The sequence below is a fragment of the Phyllobates terribilis genome, unplaced genomic scaffold (genome assembly GCF_046119375.1).
Source record: "Phyllobates terribilis strain yellow unplaced genomic scaffold, ASM4611937v1 Scaffold_2__4_contigs__length_985480577, whole genome shotgun sequence".
NCBI classification, from domain to species: domain Eukaryota; kingdom Metazoa; phylum Chordata; class Amphibia; order Anura; family Dendrobatidae; genus Phyllobates; species Phyllobates terribilis.
In genome coordinates, this window is record NW_027362762.1 from 18,867,109 (window position 1) to 18,884,099 (window position 16,991).

The window sequence follows — 16,991 nt, forward strand, 5'->3', positions numbered from 1 at the left end:
TAATAGCAAATGTCCGACTACGCCACCCGTGGATTGCGGTCAATGGGGACCGCCGCTGCGCTGCCGACCGCTGAGGCTGATGTTGTTTGCGCAGCCGAGTATGAGATAACTCCCCACGGGAGAAGTATTGCCTCAGGACAGCTAATGTGGATGATGGGAGTGATGGTGTGAGAGTCCCAGTAGTAATGGTGCTGGTGCCGCAAGGAATCACAGAGACGTGTGGTGCAGTTCAGGGTCTTTACTGATGGTATAAAGCTGACCCTCCCGGGAGTACTGGCTAGTATAAGGGGCCTGGTCAGTCTGCGAGCAAGCAGGAGTTCCCCTGGCCAGGTGGAGTTGTAGGCCTCCCCGACTATCTGCACTCTTTCCTGGCTACCTTGCTCTATGCGGGTAGAAGTAGCCCACGTCCCTGAGTATACCGTGTGGTGCTCACCCGTATGGCCGGTGACTTGGGGCCTTCCGTCAGCCTTCGATTCATGATGGCGTTGCTGGTCCCTTGCTTGTGACCGTTCCTTCGGGTTTCTAAGGCCAGAGGACATGGAATCCCCTGCCGGTTGGATTCTGCAGCTGGACCTGGATGTCCCCACAGCCTCGGACTCCGTGTCCGGGTTAGTGTCTTCAGCCAAGGCGAGCTTTCTAGCTTCCAGCCTCTGGCACTCGCTCCTGCTCCTACAGAGCTCCTGTTGTAACTTTCCCTGTGTCTGGAACTGTCCTCTCTAATCCCGCCCCAGACCCAGTTTATAAGGGCAGATTCCTCCCCTCCCAGGCCTGGGTGGGCCGTGTTGCATGCTTAGGGTTCCTGACCAGAGAAACCTCCCACTTGCTCTCAGACATAATATCTCTATTACTGTGGTAACCAGACCCCTGGGGTGCCACATGTGCAAAATCTAGAGAGGCCTTGTGAGATCACTAACCAGGCAATTGCTTGGAAAAACGAGTGCAGAGCCCAATGTTGCGACAACATGCTTAGAGACAAGAGGGATGTCTATATCTTGACCACAACACGGGAAAATGGCAGCACCCTGACCCTTGTACGAGGTACCTCTACAGTGACCCAAAAAAGGTTCAATAAGAACAAGGGAGGGCTTGATCTTACTGATCAAGTTCTGAAGCCTTAGAGCCGTGCGGAAACAAAAATGTGGTACAAAAAGTTATCCAGGCACTTCTTACAAGTTGGCTGCCACGGGAATGCCACGACAGAGAGGGGCCAGAAGAGCGTGGCGTCTGCTTCACAAACTCTTGCACTGACTAGAACTGATTCACTCTCTTATTAAACAGTGCAAGTTTTTCCCTTGCTGGCAGCACAAGGGGTAATCAGTTCAGTTGATGTCCTGGAGCTCTCCAACCTGTTCAGTGTTGGCCACTCCCCTCTGCTATATACTGTATGCTCGCCACTGGCACTTGGGAATTGCCAGTGATAGTTCTTGCTGTGTGGTTAAGGAGTTGGAGGGGAAATTCGTGTTTGGAGTAGGCGTTTCGAGAGTTGTTCAGGAGATTGTTGCTTGGAGTTTGTGTGTTCATCCTCATCCTCTCCTATTTGGTTTCACCTTCCTACACCTTCGCTATGTTCCACTCTGTTGCTTGGTAGGTGTATTTTGTATTATTGTAGTTTTCATTTATCCCTGTCTTATCTTGTTTGCCTGGTTAGTATTATCCTATACACTTCGGCAACACACCTCCGTGGGTGGGGGAGGGAAGAGATAAGGGTTAATATAGAAGCATAGCAAGGCACGTGACCCCGGCGTCTCCACTTTCAGGAGTAATCTAGGGGACAGGGATAGACTAGGGTGCCCCTAGTTCGAGGGATTGGGTAGGTGCCCACAGTCCCTAGTGACTATGTGACAATGGTACTGTGTGACTCTTATGTGCTATTATTATGGTAGGCTCAATCCTTCAGTTTCAGGAAGTAGTAATCAAGGCTTTAGTATTTGGAAATCAGGCAAAGTACTACAAAATGCAAGGAGGAAAAAGCGGGATAAGAGACACTAATTGGTAATGGATCACCTACCCCGAAAACCCGGCCTGTGCATAAAGGAATGTTTCATAATGTACTACACATCCAGGGATTATTACTTATTGTCAAAGATTACAGCCAGGGGACAAATGCTGAACCCACCAAGCTGTTACCATTTTGTCAGGAACAGTCCTCTGCTGCCCACTATCGTCAGGAAAATTACACAACTGACTGTTGATTAACGGAGGAGGCCTCAGGCTGTTTCCACTACTAAGTCAGATATTAGAGAACTAACAGTGAGCGTAAAGTATATACACCTCCAATTCCAACCCATGGAATATACAGTTATATGAAAAAGTTTGGGCACCCCTATTAATCTTAAGCTTATTGTTTTATAAAAATTGGTGTTTTTGCAACAGCTATTTCAGTTTGATATATGTAATAACTGTTGGACACAGTAATGTTTCTGCCTTGAAATGAGGTTTATTGTACTAACAGAAAATGTGCAATCTGCATTCAAACAAAATTTGACAGGTGCATAAGTATGGGCACCTCACCAGAAAAGTGACATTAATATTTAGTAGATCCTCCTTTTGCAAAAATAACAGCCTCTAGTCGCTTCCTGTAGCTTTTAATGAGTTCCTGGATCCTGGATGAAGGTATTTTTGACCATTCCTCTTTACAAAACAATTCCAGTTCAGTTAAGTTTGATGGTCGCCGAGCATGGACAGCCCTCTTCAAATGATCCCACAGATGTTCAATGATATTCAGGTCTGGGGACTGGGATGGCCATTCCGGAATATTGTAATTGTTCCTCTGCATGAATGCCTGAGTAGATTTGGAGCGGTGTTATGGATCATTGTCTTGCTGAAAGATCCATTCCCTGCGTAACTTCAACTTTGTCACTGATTCTTGAACATTATTGTCAAGAATCTGCTGATACTGAGTGGAATCCATGCGTCCCTCAACTTTAACAAGATTCCCGGTGCCGGCATTGGCCACACAGCCCCAAAGCATGATGGAACCTCCACCAAATTTTACTGTGGGTAGCAAGTGTTTTTCTTGGAATGCTGTGTTTTTTTACCGCCATGCATAACGCCTTTTTGTATGACCAAACAACTCAATCTTGGTTTCATCAGTCCACAGGACCTTCTTCCAAAAAGAAATTGGCTTCTCCAAATGTGCTTTTGCATACCTCAGCCGACTCTGTTTGTGGCGTGCTTGCAGAAATGGCTTCTTTCGCATCACTCTCCCATACAGCTTCTACTTGTGCAAAGTGTGTTGTATAGTTGACCGATGCACAGTGACACCATCTGCAGCAAGTTGATGCTGCAGCTCTCTGGAGGTGGTCTGAGGATTGTCCTTGACTGATCTCACCATTCTTCTTCTCTGCCTTTCTGATGTTTTTCTTGGCCTGCCACTTCTGGCCTTAACAAGAACTGTCCCTGTGTTCTTCCATTTCCTTACTATGTTCCTCACAGTGGAAACTGACAGGTTAAATCTCTGAGACAGCTTTTTGTATCCTTCCCCTGAACAACTATGTTGAATAATCTTTGTTTTCAGATCATTTGACAGTTGTTTTGAGGAGCCCATGATGCCACTCTACAGAGGAGATTCAAACTGGAGAACAACTTGCAAGTGGCCACTTTAAGTAGCTTTTCTCATGATTGCATACACCTGGCTCTGAAGTTCAAAGCTCAATGAGGTTACAAAACCAAAAAAAGTGCTTTAGTAAGTCAGTAAAAAGTAGGTAGGAGTATTTAAAACAAGAAAATGATAAAGGTGCCCATACTTATGCACCTGTCAAATTTTGTTTGAATGCAGATTGCACATTTTCTGTTAGTACAATAAACCTCATTTCAAGGCAGAAACATTACTGTGTCCAACAGTTATTACATATATCAAACTGAAATAGCTGTTGCAAAAACACCAATTTTTATAAAACATTAAGCTTAAGATTAATAGGGGTGGCCAAACTTTTTCATATGACTGTATGTATATATACTACGGTTTGGTCACTGCCAGCTCCACAAGAACAAAATTAGCTACTCACTGCCACCACCAATCGTTTGTAGGACGGTTGGACACCGTACAGGGAGCGTATAGCTTTGTGGTGCAGTTTACATAACAAAAGCAACAGAACTATTACATTTCATATTTAATCCAAAAACACAGGCAGAGTTGGCTCAGAGCTTAGCAAACGGAAGCAATTCGATTGGAAAAAGTCTGGTTAACGTGGATCAAGCCTACACAGATATGTATCTTCCTTTGCATTGAACACAGATCATAATTTGACTTGTCTTTTTATCAGCATCTAAGTTACACCCACACACCTCCTCTTGATGACCTCATGTGGGGGCTGTTTGTGGGATGTTCTCAGCCATTCAGGATCTTATGAAATCCCCAACATTCACAATATCTTTGCTCCTGACGCTCACATGCATTCAATATTTACGTCATATTTTTTATTGTGATTTTACCTTTTCATAGATAGGAAACATGGCATGGCTGTTGTCAGCTATCTGGTTACTATTAATTTGGGGCTAATTGGCATGTCTCACAGTTATGAAAAAATATGTATATTCTTCCCCTATTGGTCCTGAAGTTGAAAATGGGTGTCCCATCAATATCTTATCAATACTAACCACAATATTCATAACTGTACATTGGAGACACAAAGTCTGGGGAGGTTTTTTTCATCATAGCAGCTTGTCACCGTGAAGAGCCTACTGTTCCTCCTTAATTAAACAAACTTCAGACTTCATGTCTATTCCCAGCTAATATACCAGTCTTTATTACCTGTCCACACCAGGGGGTCCTAGCTTCACTGGGTGTTTTAATGTTTTTTTTTCTCACCTCCTAGCTACACATAATTTTCTCACTACACCATATGTTAAACATGTGGTCCTATTTCCAGAAGAGGTTTAGACCGTAAGCTCTTTCTCCTTCTGGAGATTCTGTGTGAGAGAGAGGGGGGGGGGGAGTGATTGTCTCCTCCCTGGAAAGGCTTATGGATTTTAAACTTTCTCCATGACACTTATATTACTGATTTACTCTGTCCTTACACCTCCTTATTATACCCTGATGTATTCCGCACAACTCACATATGTCATCACATTAATCCAAACACCAGTAAAACTCCAAATAAAATCTCATTATACCCCTAGATTCCTTGAAGGATGTGGTTTGTAAAATGGGGTCACTTGTGGGGTATTCTTGATGTTAACATTTCACCCCACCTGGAAGAGGTTAGTTTGGTTCTTTCATGTCCACCACATCTCAGTGAATTCCAATGACATTCTTAATTTGCTCCCGGAGGAAGGTTGGTCGGGTAATGCTGGTATTAGGTATTTGTATGTAGCAACGTTTATGCCAACAACACAACCATCAAATAATTAGATATGTTGGGATAGGTATGTGTGTACGTGGTATAATTGTAGTGGCGTGACCAATCAAAACAGGATACTTTATAGTAAATGGCTGAAATATAGATAAAAAGATAGCCCAAGAGACAGACAGGAGCCGAAAAGATGGACAGGAGCTCAGGAGACAGACAGAGCTCAGGACATCGAGAGAGCTCAAGAACAGACAAAGAAAGTAGAGAATCCTCCAGAACCAACTCCTGGGCCACAAGCAGACCCAGATCCTCATCAGTATCAAACCCTACCCCTCTCCACTATCTTCTGCTTATAACTTAACCCTTTCTTATACCCTCAACCCTCTTTTTGTTATATCCCTGAGTTCCCCACAGGAAAATGGACAGTCGGTATTGTTGGGTGGGGGGGCGACTGCTTGTGTTTGTGTCTTTATAAGTGGGGGTTGGTGAAGGTATTTTTACTGTTGTTTTCATATATTGTAATTGTGTTTATGTTAGTATATAGATGTCATTTTTTTTGTATATGTATTGATGTGCTAATATTATACTGTATTATTGCGATTTCTTATTAGCCTTGTTACATTTCATTATTATAACACAGTGTTGTGAATCGGCGCTCGTGCACTACAACAAGTGCAGGGAAACTTGAAATATTTGAGTGCAAGGAAAAAAGGTGGAAAACTAGGCCACCCCTAGGGAACCGAATAAAGGGAGAATATCATATTAGAATATTAACACTTCTGAATCAACTTTATCATGATTCCTAATTTTTCACTTAAAAAAAAGTTTTTGTAAGTTTCCTTGAAAAGAAAAATAAAATTTCTAACATCCTAACAACCCAAATTTTTGTTTTCAAAAATGTATTTTGTAAAAGTAGTAAAATGCCAAAAAATATAAATTTGGACTTTCCATAGACCCTCGGAATGAAGTTACAGTTTTACGCCACGGTCAGAGTCGCAAAAAAAAACAAAACGTCATTGGCAAAAAATTTTTCTTCATTTCTTCACCACAAACATTTTTTTCTGCTTTCCGGTACCTTATATGATAAACTAAATTATTACACCAAACATCTCTAGGTACAAAATGTACGGCCTATTTTTGGGATAGGTAAACATTTGGTAGAATATCCTTTGCCTTTCTTGAGCTGCCTAAACTCCGACACAATGGGAGGGTTAAGCGCACATTCATCTCACCACGGGTCCATCTCTACCGGCTGCATTTCCTTTTCTCTGGATCTGATGAAATCTTCGTTACCAATGTTCCCTTTAGTATCATGTGTGTAGGGTCAAGTCTTCGATAAAATACATATAATGAAGACCATTATTCCTTTGTGATTTTATTATTGTGGTGTCATAGACACTGACATTAGATGAGTATGAATTTCGTTGGGTAGAATTCTAGGAAATATTGTTCCCTTTTCTATTTTTGGCAGGTCAGGCCCTTATGAGAACAGGCACCGAGACATCTTCTCACGTGATTCTTACTTTTATTTGATGGCGTCAGGGTCACGATAAAAACAGCTGCGTTAAAGTTTCAAGATTTTTGTTTCTTGTCTCTTCCGATCTGAGGATGTACAAAAAAATACTACGAATGTGTCTGACGTAAAGCAAGTCTACAATGAAGAGCGGACTAGAATTTCTTGACTATGAAGTTGCTTGTAGTAATCTATGTTACATATATTGATAGTAGTGTTGAGCGAGTATCTTCTATTAACCCTTTCGCCGAGTATGCTCGGGCCGAGCTCCGAGTATTTACAGCTGCTCGGTGATATGGTTGAATCGCTCTCGTGTGCATGATTTGCGACAGTTTTATTACTTGTGATGTCTATTTCTTACACATTCCTTACATGTAATAAAACTGTCAAACAGTTGCAAATCATGCACACGGCAGCGATTCAACCTCATCACCGAGCAGCTGTAAATACACGGAGCTCGGCCCGAGCATACTCGGAACAGAACATACTCGCTCAACACTAATTGTTAGGAGTTTTTGATATCTGTGTTTCTTACACGAGTACCGGGAAAAGATTTTCCTATTTTACTAATATAAACCCCTGATGTTCACTATATCAGAGATCAAACACAAAATCTGAGCAGTAGTGGTGTTCTGTATTGGTTTTCTGTAAGGCAACTTGAGACAGCGGAGCCATACACCTGCCAAGTGTCTTACAATGTGAACATTAATATGTCTTCTCCCTTGTGTAACTTCTGATGTTTAACAAGGTATGATTTACGGTTAAAACATTTCCCACATTCCGAGCATGAAAATGGCCTTTCCCCTGTGTGCGTTCTCAGATGTTCAAGAAGACTTGCTTTATGGGTAAAACATTTCCCACATTCCGAGCATGAAAATGGCCTTTCCCCTGTGTGCGTTCTCAGATGTTTAAGAAGAATGGCTTTATGACTAAAACATTTCCCACATTCAGAGCATGAAAACGGCTTCTCCCCTGTGTGATTTCTTAGATGTTCATTAAAATGTGATTTCTGACTAAAAGACTTTTGACATTTAGGACAGGAGTACGGCTTCTCCCCTGTGTGAACTCTCTGATGTATCTCAAGAGCATCCTTACGCATATAGCATTTTCCACATGTCACACATGAAAATGGCTTCTCCCCGGTGTGGCTTTTCTGATGTCTCTCAAGGTGACCTTTAGTCAAAAAGCATTTCCCACATTCGGAGCAAGAAAACGGCTTCTCCCCTGTGTGAATTCCTAGATGATTTATAAGATTTGACTTTTGCACAAATCCTTTTCCACACTCAGGACATGAATATGGCCTCTCCCCTGTGTGCTGTCTCTGATGTTTAACAAGATCTGATTTACTGATGAAACTTTTGTTACATACCGAGCAGGAGAACGGCTTCTCCCCTGTGTGAGTTCTCAAATGTTCTATAATATTTGATCTGTGAGTAAAACATTTCCCACATTTAGAACATGAAAACGGCTTCTCTCCTGTATGAATTCTCTGATGTCCAACAAGATCTGATTTCTGGGTAAAACATTTCCCACACTCTGAACATGAATACGGCTTCTCCCCTGTGTGAATTCTCTGATGTGCAACAAGACTTGATTTCTGGGTAAAACATTTCCCGCATTCTGAACAAGAATATTGTCTTTCATCTTTGTGACGATTAGATTTCTTTTTTCCACATTCAGAAGACGATAATATTTTATCAAGTGTTTGTCCAGTGCTGCTTTTTCCAATCTGTGATTGATTATCTGCTACTTCATGATAAGGAGATGAAAGGAGATTCGTATGGGACCTTCTCATCCAGTCTTCACCTGAAAACAATAAAACAATAAAAAACATTTAGTCATAATTAATATTTTAAAATTCTTAACGAGATTTGCTAGAATGCAGTCAGTCACGGTATGCCTTCTGATAGCTGTCAATATATTCAAATGAATAACTGTTTTAGTCTTCATATTGCTATATGAATGGGCAAAAAGTCTGAGCTGCTGGATGCCCTCAATAGGTTCTAGTTGGCATATAAGTACAAGAGGCAAGTATGGCAGCGACATATCACATATTACATTTCACATTTAGCTCTGCTACAGCCAGGTACTTGATTATTTACCTACCTGCTGAGTGCTATCCATCATCCAGTTTATACTGCTAACTCAGCTCTACTATACCTAGTGCTCTCCGCACCCTCTACTCTGCTGAATCAAGGTATCTGTCAGCTACTCCTGGTGCGGTCAACACCATCAACTCTGCTGCAAGTACCTAACAGCTTACACGTCTCTGCTATTCCAAGGTGCTGTCTGCACTTTCACTGTTTAGGAGGAAAGGAATGTCATGAATGGACTAGTTACACCAATGGCTCCTATTACAGGTATCAGTGAGCTCTTTACTAGCTCTTTGTCATATGCTATATCGATGGGGCCGGATGTTATACCCTGGGGTGCTATGGGACTGAATGAAAAACCCTAAATTAATAATTAAGACTTGTGCCCAATATTTTTCTCCATACAGTCTACATCCCTGGCCTGAAAAATCACAGATAATATTTCTCGGAGCCTTGTAGTAAAAGAACATGTTGATATCAACTGACCCAACTCACTGGACGAGGAATTCAGTAAGATCAGAAAGTTTCCTGTCATGTACATCTCCTCCATTGGATATTATGGAGGATGTTTAGATTAACTCAGTCTGTAAATTATACAAGAGGAACAAAACACGAAATTTATGAAAGGCTCTTACCATTCACCAACATGGATAAGGGTTTTTCGTGTCCATTCATCGTTCCACCATGACTTTCCTGCAAGGATCCAACATAAGACATTAGAGAAACAAAATTCCAATATAGAGAAAGGTGGTCTGCAATACTTGGAGGAGTCAGCTGATGAAAACTTATCGACTTTATGGAATCCAGAGTACAAATTAGAATAAAACAAGGAGGACACGCAGCACTCCGGCTATGGCCTTCGCATCTAGAGTCACTTTCTCGTCTTGGCTGAGTGCTGCGTGTTTTCCTTCTTTTAGTCCAGTTTGTACTCTGGATTCAAGGAAATAAAGAAGTTTTCATCATTTGGTGAGAACCATAACTCCTCTGTACTTGAATTATCAAGAAAAAAGACTAACATTAGTTTATGTCATATTAGCTGACGGTAAAAAACACTAGAAGTCATGAGCCAACTTGACCTAAAAGAAGGATCTCCTAAAGTGAATATCAGACAGAATTGACATTCACCCGTGGCATTGTGCTGTTGTCTCCATCTAAATCACAGAATTATACATTTACCCACGCTGAATATCCATCAAAGTGGATATCCAATCTGATGGTATCACTATCTTTTATAAAACCAGAAACCATTTGTAGCCACCACCAACCCCAGCCGACATGGCGCCTATGTTCCACTACTGCTTCAGAAGGTTATGTCAAAGATTCATTACATCGGTCTATAGAGGATTTAAACAATTCCCAAATCCATCTACCTGATGATCCAGGAGGACATTCTGCTTCTCCTCTGGACGATCCTGGGAATATAGAGGACTGGGACTTCTCTCCGGTGGATTTCCAGAAATCTCAGCTCCATCTACCTGATGATCCAGGAGGACATTCTGCTTCTCCTTTGGACGATCCTGGGAATATAGAGGACTGGAACTTCTCTCTTGTGGATTTCTCGGACTGGACCCATCTATAGGAAATATACACAGGACTGAATACATCGTCTACATGTGATGATCAGATGATGGGGGAGTCTAGGTGACCTCAGTCCTGGCCTCTCCTCTATAATCAGGATGGTCTCCTCTTACCCGGAGATGTGAGGGGCTGGTGATCCTCCATCATGACGTCCTTGTACAGATCCTTGTGTCCTTCTAAATACTCCCACTCCTCCATGGAGAAATAGACGGTGACGTCCTGACACCTTATAGGAACCTGACACACACAATGACCCGTCATTAGCAGACCCCTCCCCTGGCGTTATTATATAATGTCCCAGCATTCCCGGCAGCGCTCACCTCTCCGCTCAGCAGCTCAGTGATCCTGTGGGTCAGTTCTAGGATCTTCTTCTCATTTATCAGTGAATGAGGTGGAGGCTCGGTGATGTCACTCGGGGTCCTGCTCCGCCCTCCTGACACAAGGGGGGTCACACACTCCCCAGACGACGTCTTCACTACTGTGTGATCCTGTGTATGGGGAGACGCCGATCACTACATCTATTCTAAGGATCCTTCACCTTTCCCGTCATTTCCCTGCTTTATTCCTAGAGATCACAGTGATGTGATGTGAAGCTCTCACCTCTCCAGTGATCCAGTAGATCATCTCCAGGGTGAGATCTAATACCCGAGCAGCCATGTGGCTTCTGTCCTGCTCCATCCTCGGAGGGTCATCGATGAGTAGGGTCATTGTTTTTCAAAGAAAACTTTAGTTGGCTTGTGCCCTAAAGGGAACTGGAGGAATGAAAAGGAGGATTGAGAACGAAATTCGGGAGGAAGTATTTCTTCTTCTAAACTTGTCACTCTTTCCTAACACAGTCCTACAAGATGTGTTGTGGACACGTGTTGGAGAGTTGAGCTCTGCTTGACACCATCTAACAGAACAGGCAGAAACTGACGTAGATGGCAGTAGATAAAATCGGGATAACAGGATTGTGTACAGAAGCAAAAAGTGCACCGAAGGAATTTAGGAAAGCATACAGTAATCTAAAGGTAGAATAAACTACAGCAGGCCTGACCCAATGACAACTAGAGGGTAAATAGAGCCTGGAAGAGTAGCCTTTCGGGTGATATGTGCAAAATAGGCAGATTTAAAAATGAGTTATATTGGCACAAATTAATAAATATGTGTGTACATTATTATAAAATCAGATTGTGATTTTGGGAATATCGTTCTCCTCTAATTGTACATCGTTCAGAGCATTCAGTTTAAATATTGGGTTTAGACTCCCATTCAGTGGCCCCGTCGGGGCTTACCTCCAAGCCCCCCAAGAAACAGGATTCAGACATATGTGCCGACGAGGTCAAAAACTATTATGTTGCCGACAGAGCGAACATGCTCTTTGACATGCATCTGTGGCGCCCCTGCGAGTTCAGTCGCCACAGACGTACTGCATCTCACCCAGAGGTGTGGTACCCCACTCTCAGGTAAGGATAGAGTGCTGCCCAGGACCCTAACACCTGCATCCATTACACTCCACTTCGGAGGGAAGGGTGAGATTGCTCCTAAGGGAGAGCACAATCCCTGGTCCCTAGCTGGAGGGTGGAACCATATAGTGGGTGTAGGTGGAGGAAGAAGTACAGGGGAGCACTTGAGTAGGAGTATAAAAAGGGGAGCCATCTTGGGAGTGGTCAGAACAGTGAGGAGAGAGTGTGTGGAGCAGGAGCTCTGGAGGAGCTCTGCTCAGGAGGAGCGGGCCTGAGTTGAGAGGTCCAGGAGGAAAGGCTGAAGAGAAAGGGAGCAGAGGAAGGCTCCAGGAGTGAGGGGATCCTAGGGGCACGGGGAGTGCGGATGCCACCCGTGCGCCAGAATCTACCAGGATGTGGAGGGATCAGGCCGCAGAGAGGACTGGCCCCTAAACTAATGGAGAACTACAAGGCTCAGCTAGAAACCGGAGGCTGCTGTACTTGCAAGGTGCAGCTGCCAACCACCACAATTACATCGCCGAAAAGGTGGCCACAGAGGGTCCAGGGGACTGCAGGTCGCCCGACAAGATCCGAGGCTACCGGTTTGGGACACTGATTGTGATGCGCAGGGCAGGAGGGTGAGAGCCAGTGCAGGAAGACGACCGAAGAAGGCACATATAACGGGGTCCCGTTTAAGTACTCCTGAGTTACTTGAGAGATTGCTGAACCTCTTCCTTGGTGAATGCAGGACGATGTGGGAGGGTACCCTGGTCCTGGTAGCCTGGAGTTCAACAACTGTGAGTAAATCTGAAGACTGCACCCCACTGTGTCCTAGAATTATTATCTGCGCTATCACCTGCACTACACTGCACAGCAACATCTACCTCATTAATCATCACTGCACCGCCCTGGAGCTTAGCGCTACCTGTGGAGAGCGGAACCAACTCTGCTGCGTCACCATCAGCTCCAGAGGATCTACACCTCAGCGGCGGCTCCATATAGCCTCATACCACAGGTGGCATCACAAACATTAAACTATAAAGACTATAATAATCCCCTTTTATTGACTGCCCTGGGTCACGGACCGGGTCACTGCCACTGTGACAGCCCCTGCACCGACCGGCCCGTCACCGAGTACCCCACGGACCAGGGGGACCGTCAACTTGGCGTCACGAACAGGATATGAAACCACCCGTTGTAACTGGGTATTGTGCGCCTAAAGACTGTGTTGTATACTGAATGTGGAACCCGCCCCAGAAGAATGGGCACCATTATGTGCGTGATCAAGGACGACAAGAAGCCTCCCATCGTGGGCCAGGTCCCAGAATGGCGCCAAAAGCGCAACCTGCCCCATGCGCCTGTGGCCATATACCTAGACCTGTCCATCAGTCTGGGGAGGCCGTCCCCAGGTGTGGCCGACAGCAAGCAGCCATGGGCCGCCCCAGAAAGGGGAGAGGAGAAGAGGGACCTTGGAGACAGGGCGGAGTCTCCAGCAGGCTAGACAGACCGCACACGGCAGGCAAGATGGACGGAGATCAGACTCAGACTCCGGGCCATGGTCTGCAGCCAAGTACGTCACCCCTCACCCAGGAGGGGATATTAATGAAGCTGTCCCTGGAGGATACGGGGTTCCTCCGAGACGAGGTGCAAGAACTGGGCAGGAGAATGGAGGAGGCCCAGCGAGCTGCTGTCGCCGTCTGGAGAGCTGAGCTCCTGGAGAAGATGCTAACCCGGCAGCAGTCTGCGCTGCATGTCACCGGCAGCGCCCCAGCCCCGGTGGAGCTGCTCCTGGACCAGGAGGTGTCGGGCAGAGCTAAAGCGATCGCGGGAGCAGGTAGGAGCGATATCCCTGTCCCGGACGCCGCTGGCGCCGATCCGTTACTGGTCACCCTGCAGGAACCTCCGTCCCCGGGCGCTCACGACGCCGACCTGCTCCTAGGCCCCCTACAGGAACCTCCGTCCCCAGGCGCTCACGACGCCGACCTGCTCCTAGGCCCCCTACAGGAGCCACCTGCCCCCACACCTGAATGTGTGTACGGACGCGCAGCTTGGGATTGGTCCGAGGAGGTCGAGGACTAGAGCCGCCCTCTGTTGCCCGCTCCCACACCCTTGGTTGCCCAGAGGGAAGAGAGAGACCAATTCCATTGGGATAACCCGGCGGGTGACCTGATGGGTTTTCCTCGGGAGACCCAAAAGGAGGCCGCACGCCGAGAGGAGCATTGCCGGCGGGAACTCCTTCAACTGGAGAAGGAGCGGCGCACCCGTACGCTAGGAGAAAATGGAAGCCCGTAACATGGAGGAGAAGACCCGGGCCCGCAAGGCAAAGACAGCCACACCCAGTCCCCGTACAGAAGGGACTGTCGTGAAGTTCGACCTGGACGCCGGGTGGGGCTTCATCAGAGAACCACAGGCTGCGAAACATCTATTTGTTAACCGGAGGGAAGTGGAGTCCCACCTCCAGCAAGGACATCCTGACAGAGACCTGTACCCTGGTGACCGTGTCACCTATACCCAGCATAAGGGAGAACGTGGGTGGTATGCCCTCCATGTGCACAGGGTAGTGGAGGAGGAAGAGGACATGCCCCTGCCGTCCGAGGCTGATGACCCGGCTGGCCCAGCCTACAGCAGACAGGTGTTTCCCAGGAGGGAGAACCACTATTAAGCTCCCTGGTTGAAAACTAAACTGTATATAGTTACCCGGAAGGGTACATCCTTGTATGAGTGAACTGAAAAAGTTTTGTGTGTTACCTAGTTACCCGGTGAGGGTATAAGAACTGACAGGTTGAGGACTGTGAGCAGCCAAAAACTTTAAACTGTAAATAGTTTGCACTTCTTAAAGTGCTTCTTATTGGTTTTATGCAGACCGCAGAACAAAAACCTGTTTGGCGTGGCCGAAGACGTGGTCCAACAGCTGGATCACCTATGCCCTGCAGCCACACCCAGGGCCTACGTTGATGGTTTTCGGATGGGTCCCTCAAAATTGCACTTTCTTCAGTAATATGGACACCCGGCTATAGATTTCACTGTAGTTTATTGAAAATGTTTGATATGGAAAAGTGTTTTATTGATGTGAAGAGAATTTTATTGGAAGAAAGTTTCATAATGTTTTATAAGCTGATATAGTAACTTGTAACGTTCAAGAAAATGTGCCTCCCATAAAGGGAAGAAAAGTTGTGTGATATTCTTATATGTGATGCATCTAAAAAAATTTGTATGTCTAAAATTTGTTTTACTCTGTTCCAGCCCGCGGACGTGCTGTGTTTTACCAGGGGGGTATGTGGCGCCCCTGCGGGTTCAGTCACCACAGAGGTACTGCATCTCACCCAGAGGTGTGGTATCCCACTCTCAGGTAAGGATAGAGTACTGCCCGGGACCCACACACTTGCATCCATTACACTCCACTTCAGAGGCAAGGGTGAGATTGCTCCTAAGGGAGAGCACAGTCCCTGGTCCCTACCTGGAGGGGGGAACCATGTTGTGGGTGTGGGTCGAGGAAGAAGTACAGAGGAGCACTTGAGTAGGAGTATAAAAAGGGGAGCCATCTTGGGAGTGGTCAGAACAGTGAGGAGAGAGTGTTTGGAGCAGGAGCTCTGGACGAGCTCTGCTCAGGAGGAGCGGGCCTGAGTTGAGAGGCCCAGGAGGAAAGGCTGAAGAGGAAGGGAGCAGAGGGAAGGCTCCAGGATTGAGGGGATCCTAGGGGCACGGGAAGTGCGGGTGCCACCCGTGCGCCAGAATCTACCAGGACGTGGAGGGATCAGGCCGCAGAGGGGACCGGCCCCTAAACTCTGGAGAACTACAAGGCTCAGCTAGAAACTGGGGCTGCTGTATTTGCAAGGTACAGCTGCCAACCACCACAATTACATCGCCGAAAAGGTGGCCACAAAGGGTCCAGGGGACTGCAGGTCGCCCGACAAGATCTGAGGGTACCGAAAATGAACACTGATTGTGAGGCGCAGGGCAGGAGGGTGAGAGCCAGCACCGGAAGATGACCGGGTGACTGCCACTGTGACAGCCCCTGCACCAACCGGCCCGGCTATCGAGTACCCCACGGCCCAGGGGGCGCGTCACATTATTTTCGGATGTATACACCTACTGGAGGTGGACATTCAGATGTAGTCCACTACGTCTGAGTGTCAGTAACCAGAAGGCGTACACGTCTGAAAATGATACATGGCAGAGCGCATGTTCACTCTGTTGACACCATTCTAGTCTATGACCCCGTTGGCGCATACATCAAAATTCGGTTTTGATGATTTTTTGAAAAATCCTAGTAGAATTAAACTCCACTTAAATTTATTGGCTTATCTCTATCGATACCTCTGCAAAGACAATCTGTACTTTACTCTCCTCTTTTTTTCCCCCTCAAGCAATCACTTCTAAGGCTTCTCCTGTGCTTTTCCATGTACTCTGGATTTCACCACCTCAAACAATCAGAGTCTCCAGAGTCTCCCTGACCTGGCAAAATAATGAGAGAACTCTCTCCTTTTCAGTGAAGCCTACAATCATCCTGCTGATACTACACAGTCATATGAATAGCTCCTCTCCACACCTTCCCCAGTGGATCGTCAGCCCTCGCAGACCGGGTCCTCTCTACCGGCCGTCACTTATTTCCTTCATGGTTCTTATCTCATGTTATACAGTACAGACCAAAAGTTTGGACACACCTCATTTAAAGATTTTTCTGTATTTTCATGACTATGAAAATTGTACATTGTACCTCTAGAAGCTCATCAAGAGAATGCCAAGAGCGTGCAAAGCAGTCATCAAAGCAAAAGGTGGCTACTGTGAAGACCCTAGAATATAAGACATATTTTCAGTTGTTTCACACTTTTTTGTTAAGTATATAATTCCACATGTGTTAATTCATAGTTTTGATGCCTTCAGTGTGAATGTACAATTTTCATAGTCATGAAAATACAGGAAAATCTTTAAATGAGAAGGTGTGTCCAAACTTTTGGTCTGTACTGTATATTAGTTCAACCTTCTGTATAGTACAAGAATAACTAAATAATAATAATAAACCCATAATTACCTGCCGCCCGTAGTCCTATAATAGTTATATACCGCACATTACACCGGAGCTTCAGTGCCG

At 45.6% G+C, this 16,991-nt stretch overlaps 1 protein-coding gene across 1 annotated transcript in view; it reads right to left on the minus strand.

Moving 5' to 3' along the window:
• Nucleotides 1-4,195: 4,195 nt before the first annotated feature.
• Nucleotides 4,196-16,991, minus strand: part of LOC141189634 (uncharacterized) — a 31,653-nt gene continuing 18,857 nt past the window's right edge. The window contains exon 8 of the mRNA XM_073661158.1: nucleotides 4,196-8,441. Within this exon, the coding sequence (XP_073517259.1) occupies nucleotides 7,496-8,441 (946 nt within the window). The 3' untranslated portion in view covers nucleotides 4,196-7,495. The remainder of the gene's footprint in view (nucleotides 8,442-16,991) is intronic.